At 42.6% G+C, this 11,312-nt stretch overlaps 1 protein-coding gene across 1 annotated transcript in view; it reads left to right on the top strand.

Annotated features, from left to right (window-relative positions):
• Positions 1-111: 111 nt before the first annotated feature.
• LOC106750112 (titin-like) overlaps positions 112-11,312 on the top strand; it is a gene marked incomplete at its 3' end in the record, with an annotated part of 34,801 nt that continues 23,600 nt past the window's right edge. Inside the window, 3 exon segments of the mRNA XM_014630213.1 lie at positions 112-136; positions 353-454; positions 3,876-11,156. Coding sequence (XP_014485699.1) covers positions 112-136; positions 353-454; positions 3,876-11,156 — 7,408 coding nt within the window.

The raw sequence follows: 11,312 nt of genomic DNA, 5'->3' as shown, positions 1-11,312 counted from the left end.
GCCCGATACGAAGAACTCTCGTGGCGATGGGAGATTCAGTAGTCCAACATATATAGCGCAATACATATACAAACGTAACACATGCAAAAGCTGCACGGTCACCGATTAAGCATGCCTTACGGGAATTGCATTAAGCGTGATAGATTAATCCAGATCGTCACGCTCAATAATACCCTCGTAATGAGGTAACGCGTCTGATAGAACGAGACATACTTACCGTTGAAAATCTTTGTAACGGAGAATGTTGCTCCGTTGAATTATCTGAAGCGTATCGCGCACGAGATGGAGAGAGAGAGAGAGAGAGAGGAGATACACGACTATCGCGTAATACAAGAAAACAAGTAAATTGTAGACGGGCACAACGTGCTATTCGAATTTCTTCAAGTGAAATTCCACTCGGAAAGTACAGAGCCGAGTCATCAAAATTGAACGGCGAATCTGGATGAACTCTATCGTCGCTGGAACATATTTGCTCGTCTCGAAATGAGATTTCACTTCAAGAAGTTCAGAAAGCACTCGCAATAGGAACGAGCAATTTTCGGTTTTCTTTCATTTCGCGTATCGGGGAAACCGTGAAGAGTGCGACTGGCTCGGTCAGATTCGAGTAACAAACACGCGAATTTTCTCAGAGTAACCAGCTCGCGATTATGCTTGCACACGAGAATATTTTCGTTATTTTACACATCCATTCCTCTCTGTCATGCGAGTTCTAAGTCTGTTCCAAGCGAGGAGCAGATGCAGTGCCGTGTGCACACTCAGCTAGGCCCTTTTCTTAGGCTATTTTTGAGCACGTGATATGTATTACATTACCTGGCTATATTTGGCCGCCGGCTCAGAACTCCGCGAAGACTCCACGATGTCGACGACGACGGCTTGGGTCGCTCGCATTCTCGCTTACATGCTTGGACGAATTATTCCGAGTTGGCGCATGATACTCTCATGTTACTTCCGATGTTTTTCTTTCTTCTTCTTCTTCTTCTTCTTCTTATTATTATTATTATCATTATTATCCGACAAAAGTAAACGCATTTAACCGCAGGGCGATACGTACTTTTCGAAACGTGATGCGCGTCAAAACACGATATATTGTCTCCTCGTGGTCGTTAAACCAAGTATGCGCGTTATATCGATTGCTGGGATGCTAGATATAAATTGCAAATTCGATGTAAACATTCTACATATCTCGGACTCTTGGTTCGATGATCAACGCTCAGCCGTGAAAAATGTCGGATCTCGAGTCGGATGAGTGTACTTCAGAGGACGTAGCATATGTTCCTAGCCATATATCTGCCCGAAGGACAAAAAGTCGCGACCCGTTCCTCGTAAATACGATTCACCGATGCCATGACTAAGAGGGTACACGTGACACTCGGCGGACCTCGAGATCAACCTTGAAGATGAAATGAACAGTATTTGTCCATGAGAACAAATGGTTACGCTGATTCATCAAGGAGACATTCTTTTTCCGTGGGCTCATCTCTTCGTCTTCGATCCCAGACTACCACCTACGTTCCACGGAGTCGACACGGTGATTTCGGGAGAAGCTGGCCGAAGCAGTTGACTATTTTGGCTCCGCCTCGAGCCAGCTGCCAATGATTCAGCCATGCCAGAAATAATACGGGGAAGCGCGTGTCAGCGTACTCTGCAAAACGAGAGAAAATTATTTTTAGTAAAGCAGCAACTCGGCGGTTAAGATATATGGCGGGCTATGTTGCAGCGATCTAACGCAGCAGGCAGTTAATGATACCGATGTGACCGTGCACTTCATCCAATCGATACGAAATATTTTACGAGAGAGAGAGAGAGAGAGAGAGAGAGAGATGTGAATCAGTAATACGTCGAATTCTTCAAGCGATCTTCTTTTTCATTTCTCATCTCATTTCATTTTTTATTCCATTTATATAATGCTCGACGGTACAATTAACGACACAAAGATCCTTAACTAAAAGAGAATCATATTTACTTGAAGAACAGGCTCCCATTACTGCTTCTTACTCTTTCTCAGACATCCTGTGTAATTTGTGAGCAAATAATAAAACTTTCATTCATCGTTTGAAAATATAGTATAAGTTCGCCGTTTGACGAAGTCTTTGATTAGTTTTTTTGCGTAAAAAAGAGAAAAGTTACTATATACTATATTTTCAAGCGATAAAAACGGCCTGCCACAATACTGTTGCGTAGCGAACGTGGCTTGACGGGATTAGGAACAGAGGATCAACAAGAATAAACACGAGTCCAGTAGGTGATGATCGTTGCTTTTATTTTTAATTCTGTATATACAATCACAGCGAGGAATCCAGTCTTTCGTGATTTACCGAATAAACTGTATGTCATCGTGTAGAAAGTAGTAGATCACTATCCTTGTGTATATATGCGGCACGCATAAACATAGTTCTTTGAGTTTCCGATAAACACCCAAATGTAAGTCAATAAATGTAGACTTCCCGAGCGTCGAAACGGTCCGACATTCTCCGTTGATCTTGCGTCGTTATCAAGTAACAATCTCAGTTTGCACACAAATCTCGACCGAGAGACAACAGGAAGGTCCGATAACAAAGAGAAGATTCACAACGCGCGATACTTTTGAACGTGCGAAGCAATACGTCTTCGAGATCCGCCGCTCAAAATGCTCGAAATACACGGATATTCGAAATGCACCACCTTCACATCGCGTCGCGGCGAAACGGACTCGAACGTGTCCAGTTCGAATGACGGCTGCACTTCGATCGAGCAGGTGTGAGCTGCGAAGTGATTTGAATGCGAGGCACGAGATGTGCGCCTCTCGATCGAAGGCAGCGAGTTAACTGTCAGACGCAGCACCTCTTTCACACTCTCGACTTTTTTCCCACTGAACGCTGTAATCACTGTGTCATCAACACCGAACAGCACAGCCCGCGGTTTTCCCTCCTTCCTGCGCCTTCGACTTCCAACCGATCACTATTAGCTAGACGTAACGCGAAGTAGGGGCGTGCTCGGTCACGTCAAGGATCCCCACCGAGTTACTCCGCGGGAGACTACTCCGAGGGAGGCTCCACGAAATCCGTGAGGAGCATCGCGAGTGAACGGCTCCTCTCACGCGACCACATTTAATATCATCCATTATCGCGACTTCGCACGCCTCCGTGTCTATTAATGCTAATAATGCCGCGCGAGCGTCATCTCCGTCGTCATTACAACACGGTATCTCACCGAGCACTTCGAAACACCCACGCACTCTCGAAGAGAGAAAGAGAGAGCGTCCGATGATAAATCCTTACTCAGGCTATGCGAAAATAACACAGGGCGTGCGGAGTCACGTGCCTTTACGCACGCCAGCGTCTTGCGTGTGATTGTAACGCGCGTCTAACTCGGCCGATGTTGAACTTCGTTCACCGAGTAACATCTATGTGTTTGCGTGTGTGTGGCTTGTACGTGAGAGGGTCTTAATTTCTGGGCTCTCTATTGACATGTTGATCGCAAGCGTCATTGTCGGGCACGAAGTTAAATATAATTCCTCACACATCATTATTAATAACTCGAATAATTCGCCTTTTCCCTCAAGGTCGATGGTCTGGCGAATTGCCTTGATTTCTGCCCCGATCTGTTAATTTGGCCAAAATCCATTTGTCACGTTAGTCCATAATTACGAAATAAATGCGCTTGCGAACGTACAGTCAAACTCGAGACATTTATGTCATTAATTCTGAATTAAGTCAAAGGTGAGACACTGATGATTTCAGATTTTGCGAAGTGTTTTTTTATCGATTTAACGGCATGACAGGCTCGACGCAATGTGAACGAAGCTTCCGCTTAACTCGACATGAGTGGCATGGCGTGAAACAAATAGTCGAGAACGTTCATAGTTGCTCAAAGCAGTTTCTCACGATAACTTACAGAGAGAACCGAAGTCCGCTACGCGGTTCCAGCGGATACCGGCGCCGGCACGGAAGTAGATGAGAAATTTGCCCCAGATTCGAGGAAGGGTATCGTTCTGAAACCTTTAGACGTAAATGGTTTATCTGCTGAAGTACAGCTTCAACCGGGCGATGAGTCACTACCTTGGCGAAAGGGACGTGTTCAGCATCGACCTCGAATTGGCGATGCCGCACCATGGCGGAAGGTGAAACCAAAATCACGAGATTCCTCCTTGGACAAGCTTCGAGCTTTCGAGAGCCAGATAAAACCATGGACCGAGGAAGAGGTAGTTTTAAAGAAAACTCCACAAATCGCGAAGGATATGACGAAAGAAAAGCTGGAGGAAGTCGAATTGAAACCGACGAAAATTGAGAAGAAAGAAATCCACGCACCTGGTCTTGAAACTGTCAAGTTGAAATCTGTGCCTAAAGATACGACGAAGATCGTCGAAACTGAGGAAAAAGTTACGCGTATCGACGATACCGGAACTGAACTTTACACGGAGGAAACTGATTCCACTTTGTTGAAAAGGTCACGTCGTGTGGACGAAACTTTGTTGAAAAAGGAAAAAGCCGAGGAAGTGAGACCATGGACAGAGGAGCAAGTAACCTTGAAGAAAACTCCGCAGGTCATAAAAGACATAGCGAAGGAAAGACTGGAGGATGTTGAATTGAAGCCGGCGAAGATTGAGAGAAAAGAAATCCACGCACCTGGTCTTGAAACTGTCAAGTTGAAGTCTGTGCCCAAAGATACGACGAAGATCGTCGAAACTGAGGAAAAAGTCACGCGTATCGACGATACCGGAACTGAATTTTACACGGAAGAAACGGATACCACTCTACTGAAAAGATCGCGTCGTGTAGACGAAACCTTGTTGAAAAAGGAAAAAGCCGAGGAAGTAAGACCATGGACGGAGGAGCAAGTAGCCTTGAAGAAAATGAAACCGAAAAAGATCACGGAAGTAGATACTGTGCAAAAGTCGGACTATACCGAACAGGAAGATACATCTTTGCTTACTATTTCCAAGGACGAAGAAACGCGAAGGATAAAGAAAGAGCAGCTTGTTCCAGAGAAGCCAGAACAGCCCAAGCCTTGGACAGAGGAAAAGATCGCCTTGAAAAAGTCGAAACCGGAGAGAAAAGAGGCGCCAAAAGAAACGTTAGAGATCGTCTCACTGAAACCTTCGAAAGTAATAAAGAAAGATATCGCGAAACCAACTTTAGAGAAGGTTGATCTCAAACCAATTCCAGCCGAAGGACCCCAAGTAATTTCAGTGGAGGAAGTGTCACGGGTTGACGTTACTACGGTCAAAGAAACAAGAAGGGAAAGCAAAGAAATAGATAAGATCATAGATCAGACGGATAAGACCAAACCGTGGACAGAGGAAAGAATTACTTTGAAAAAGTCCAAACCTCTCCGAAAAGAAACAGAAAAAGAGGTGATAGAAACGGTAGAATTGAAGCCATCCAGACCAACTAAACCTGAAATCCGAAAACCGAGTTTGGAGAAAGTAGATTTGAAACCAGTGACGAAAGAAAAGACGGATGTAAGTGTCACAAAAACTATCGAGAAAACCGATTACGTTGAACAAGAAGATGCTACGTTGCTTCAAGTTTCCATTAAGACACAGGACATGACCAAAGTAAAGCCACCGAAACCGCGCGAAATCGAAGATAAAGCACCATATGTCGAGGAAGAGGATACCACTTTGCTTAAAATTACATCCGAAAGAGAAACCAAAATTAAAATCGATAAGAAACCAAAGAAGGAAGAGGAAGTTCCACAGAAAATGCCGCAGGCCAAACCATGGACGGAAGAAAAAGTAACTTTAAAGAGAGCGAAAACGGAACAGAAAGAAATTCCCAAAGAAATTCTGGAAGAGGTATCGTTGAAGCCAGTGCAGAGAGTGGATAAGGTAATATCGAAGGAAGAAGCAGAAAAAGTAGATTTGAAACGTATTAAAGTGAAAACTACGGAAGAAATTGAAGAAAAAGAAAGCACTATTACAAAACGCGATGTTAAAAAGCCACAGGAAAAAGCACCGTATCAGGAAGAAGAGGATAAGACTATTCTCGAAATAAGCAAAGATGTAGAATCTACTAAAAAAAGGACGTTAGAGAAGACTGTTCGACCAAAAGATGAGAAACCTGTCACAGGTGTACCATACATGGAAGAGGAAGATAAAACGATTCTTGCAATCGATAGAATCGATGAAATAACTGAGAAACAAACGAAAGAGGAGGTACCTGTACCATGGATTAGGGGAAGGAAAGCAAAAGAAAAAAAACCAGTCGAAGAAAAGCCAGAAGAAACTCTTCCAATATTCAAAATTCCTTCTAAAGACAAGCCACGAAAAATAATTGAACCGAAGGAAGAGCCAATTGAAAATATACGCGCGGTAACACTGAAGCCAGTGAAACGCCCGGAACGAACTCAAGAAGTCATCGAACAAGAGAAAGTTGAGTTAAAACCGGTACAACGTATACCAAAAGTCGAAAAAGAGAAAGAAGAGATTATACTAAAACCCATTCCAAAACCGAAAGTCGAGGAAATAGAAGCGAAGTTGGAACCGTCTCTAATAAGTAAACCTGAAGAGAAACCAGAAGAGGAGAAGCCCGCGGAGATTTCAGAAGCTCCTTGGCGGCGTAAACCAAAACCTGCGAAGATTCAACAGAAAATCCCAGAAGCAGAAGCGCCTGAAGAAGAGAAAGAACGAGTACAGTTACCTTGGGTACGCGGTAAGAAACCAGCCGTTGTTAAACCAGAAAAACCGGAGGAAGAAGTAAAAGAGGACACCAAGGAAATATCCGAAGTAACATGGCGAAAACCGAAGAAAGATAAAACGATCAAAGTTGTTAAAGAAGAACCACAGGTCGAAGATATTACGTCCGTTGTGTTGAAACCGACAAAACGACAGGAGAAGCCCGAAGAAAAGAAATCGACGGAAGAAATTGTACTCAAACCGGTAAAACGATTACCTAAAGAAAAAGAAGAACGAGAACAAATCACCCTTAAACCGTTTACAAAAGAAAAAGAGGAAGTAGGAACTTTGAAACCTGAAAAAGTCAGTGAAATCGTTAATGGAGAAGTACCTACTGAAAAAATAGAATTACCATGGAGACGTGGAAAGAAACCAGTACAGAAAATAACACCGGAAGTTGAGAAACCGAAAGTCGAGGAAATTACACCTGAAACAGTTAAAAAAATTGAAAAGACAGAAAAACCAGAAGAGAAACTTGAAGTTGTTCAGTTGAAACCGGTGAAAAAAAGAGAGAAACCAGAAGAGCCAAAACCTGAGGAAGTCATTCCTAAGCCTATAAAAAAGCTTCCAAAAGAAGAAGAAACGAAGGAGGAAATCTTCTTGAAACCGGTAGAAAGGAAGAAACCGGAGGAAAAACCTACAGAAATTCAGCTGAAACCAGTGAAAAGAAAAGAGAAACCAGAACAACCAAAACCCGAGGAAGTCACTTTAAAACCTGTAAAAAGACTTCCTAAACAAGAAGAAACAAAGGAGGAAATTTCCTTGAAACCGGTGGAAAGGAAGAAGCCGGAGGAGAAACCCGAAGAAGTTCAATTGAAACCAGTGAAGAGGAGAGAAAAGCCAGAAGAAGGAAAACCCGAAGAAGTCACTCTAAAACCAGTGAAAAGGCTACCCAAAGAAGAGGAAACAAAGGAAGAAATTTCCTTGAAACCGGTGGAAAGGAAGAAGCCGGAGGAAAAACCTGAAGAAGTTCAGCTAAAGCCAGTAAAGAGGAGAGAGAAACCAGAAGAACCGAAACCTGAAGAAATCGTTTTAAAACCAGTTAAAAGGCTCCCCAAGGAGGAGGAAACAAAGGAGGAAATCTCTTTGAAACCGGTGGAAAGGAAGAAGCTGGAGGAGAAACCTGAAGAAGTTCAGTTGAAGCCAGTGAAGAGGAGAGAGAAACCAGAAGAACCGAAACCTGAAGAAATCGTTTTAAAACCAGGTAAAAGGCTCCCCAAAGAGGAGGAAACAAAGGAGGAAATCTCCTTGAAACCGGTGGAAAGGAAGAAACCGGAGGAGAAACCTAACGAAGTTCAGTTGAAGCCAATAAAAAGAAAAGAGATACCAGAGGAACCAAAACTGGAGGAAGTTACTCTAAAACCAGTGAAAAGGCTTCCCAAAGAAGAGGAATCAAAAGAGGAAATCTCTTTGAAACCGGTAGAAAGGAAAAAGCCGGAAGAGAAACCCGAAGAAGTTCAGCTGAAGCCAGTTAAGAGAAGAGATAAACCAGAAGAACCGAAACCTGAGGAAGTGGTTTTAAAACCAGTTAAAAGGCTTCCTAAAGAAGAAGAAACAAAGGAGGAAATCTCCTTGAAACCGGTGGAAAGGAAAGAACCGGAGGAGAAACCTGAAGAAGTTCAGCTGAAGCCAGTAAAAAGGAGAGAAATACCAGAAGAACCGAAACCAGAGGAAGTCACTCTAAAACCAGTGAAAAGACTTCCCAAAGAGGAGGAAACAAAGGAGGAAATTTCTTTGAAACCTGTTGAAAGGAAGAAACCAGAGGAGAAACCTGAAGAAATTCAGTTGAAGCCAGTGAAGAGGAGAGAGAAACCAGAAGAACCAAAACCTGAAGAAGTCGTTTTAAAACCTGTGAAAAGGCTTCCTAAAGAAGAAGGGACAAAGGAGGAAATCTCCTTGAAACCGGTGGAAAGGGAAAAACCGGAGGAGAAACCTGAAGAAGTTCAACTGAAGCCAGTAAAAAGGAGAGAAATACCAGAAGAACCGAAACCAGAGGAAGTCACTCTAAAACCAGTGAAAAGACTTTCCAAAGAGGAGGAAACAAAGGAGGAATTTTCTTTGAAACCTGTTGAAAGGAAGAAACCAGAGGAGAAACCTGAAGAAATTCAGTTGAAGCCAGTGAAGAGGAAAGAGAAACCAGAAGAACCAAAACCTGAAAAAGTCGTTTTAAAACCTGTGAAAAGGCTTCCTAAAGAAGAAGAAACAAAGGAGGAAATCTCCTTGAAACTGGTGGAAAGGGAAAAACCGGAGGAGAGACCTGAAGAAGTTCAGCTGAAGCCAGTAAGGAAAAGAGAGAAACCAGAAGAACCGAAACCAGAGGAAGTCACTCTAAAACCAGTTAAAAGGCTTTCCAAAGAGGAGGAAACGAAGGAGGAAATCTCCTTGAAACCGGTGGAAAGGAAGAAGCCGGAGGAGAAACCTGAAGAAGTTCAATTGAAACCAGTGAAGAGGAGAGAAAAGCCAGAAGAAGGAAAACCCGAAGAAGTCACTCTAAAACCAGTGAAAAGGCTACCCAAAGAAGAGGAAACAAAGGAAGAAATTTCCTTGAAACCGGTGGAAAGGAAGAAGCCGGAGGAAAAACCTGAAGAAGTTCAGCTAAAGCCAGTAAAGAGGAGAGAAAAACTAGAAAAACCGAAACCTGAAGAAATCGTTTTAAAACCAGTTAAAAGGCTCCCCAAAGAGGAGGAAACAAAGGAGGAAATCTCTTTGAAACCGGTAGAAAGAAAGAAGCCGGAGGAGAAACCTGAAGAAATTCAGCTGGTGCCAGTGAAGAGGAGAGATAAACCAGAGGAACCAAAACCAGAGGAAGTCACTCTAAAACCAGTTAAAAGGCTTCCCAAAGGGGAGGAAATAAAGGAGGAAATCTCTTTGAAACCGGTAGAAAGGAAGAAGCCGGAGGAGAAACCCGAAGAAGTCCAGCTGAAGCCAGTGAAGAAGAGAGATAAACCAGAGGAACCAAAACCAGAGGAAGTCACTCTAAAACCAGTTAAAAGGCTTCCTAAAGAGGAGGAAACAAGGGAGGAAATCTCTTTGAAACCGGTGGAAAGGAAGAAGCTGGAGGAGAAACCTGAAGAAGTTCAGTTGAAGCCAGTAAAGAAGAGAGAGAAACCAGAAGAACCAAAACCTGAAGAAATAGTTTTGAAACCAGTTAAAAAGCTCCCGAAAGAGGAGGAAACAAAGGAGGAAATTTCCTTGAAACCGGTGGAAAGGAAGAAGCCGGAAGAGAAACCCGAAGACGTTCAGTTGAAGCCAGTAAAGAAGAGAGAGAAACCAGAAGAACAGAAACCAGAGGAAGTCGTTTTAAAACCTGTGAAAAGGCTTCCTAAAGAGGAAGAAACGAAGGAAGAAATCTCTTTGAAACCGGTCGAGAAGAAAAAACCAGAGGAGAAACCTGAAGAAGACAAACCAACAGAGATATCGGGATTGCCCTGGCGGCGCGGTAAACGGGTCAAGAAGGTCGTCGATTTCAAAGACGAAGTTACCGTAGTGCCCATCGACCAAGAAGAATCGGTTACCGAGGTTTGTGAAGAGAAAGAAACAATTATCATTACAACCAAAGATATCCAAGAAGAAGAAGAGATCAAAAAGAAAGTGGAACCTATTCAATTGCAAGAAGAGAAACGTGTAACCGAAGAAGTAGTTGAAACAAGTGAAGTTTCATGGAGGAAGAAAAGGCCAAAACCAATAAAATTGGAAGAAGAGAAAGAAACTGTTGTATTGAAGCCCGTTGAAAAAGTCCAGAAATTGGAACCAAAGAAAGAGCCCGAGGAACATATACCAACTGTAGTTAAAAAAGAAATAGTAACCGAGGTAATTGAAAAGGATGTGGTTCAATTGAAACCTGTTCCCAAGAAAATTGAGAAAGAAGAAGTAATAGAGGAAGTTAAATTAAGACCGGTGATTAAAAAAGAAGTCACGGAAGAGAAGCCAAAAGAAGAGAAAATTATCGAATTGAAACCTATCAAATTGGAGGAACAGGTAACGAAAGTGGAAGAAAAAGATGAAGCTGTTGTTGAAATAACTAAAATCAAAAAGAAGAAAGAGGAAATTGTCCCTATCGTCGAAGAGACACAAAAGACTGTCACAGAAATAAAGGAAATGAAAGAAATGGAAGACATCGAATTACAAGTTAAGAAAGATGTCACGCAAGTGGAAGATCGTAAGAGGAAACGTAGGCAACGGACTCAGGTTGACATTTCTATTGTGGATAAAGACAAAACAATTGCTCCGCGATTTATACAAAAATTACAGCCTGTTATCGCCGAGCTAGAAAATCCTGCCAAGTTCACGTGCACTGTCATAGGAAATCCCTTCCCCGAAATCGCTTGGTACAAGAATGAACAAGAGCTTCATGCGAGTGAGAAATATATTATGACAATATATGAGACAACAGCGGTGTTGGAAATTACAAAAGTAAAAGAAGAAGACGCGGGACTGTATTCTTGCAGAGCTTCCAACCCAGCTGGAGTGGCAACATCCACTGTCAATCTCGTGATATTCGGTAGTAATATTATAGAGTGTGAAATCTATCTAATCTTGATTTTAATTAGGAACTAAACGAGATGATTTACACTTAATTGAATTATTCACTTTTATAATTTCCCATATTTATTTCTACATATATTTATAGGGCGCACGCATCACCGTAAATAATTGA

Source organism: Dinoponera quadriceps, unplaced genomic scaffold (assembly GCF_001313825.1).
Source record: "Dinoponera quadriceps isolate SergipeBrazil2010 unplaced genomic scaffold, ASM131382v1 scaffold4585, whole genome shotgun sequence".
NCBI classification, from domain to species: Eukaryota; Metazoa; Arthropoda; class Insecta; order Hymenoptera; family Formicidae; genus Dinoponera; species Dinoponera quadriceps.
Note: the sequence above shows the minus strand (reverse complement) of the source record. Positions and strands in the feature narration are given on the sequence as shown.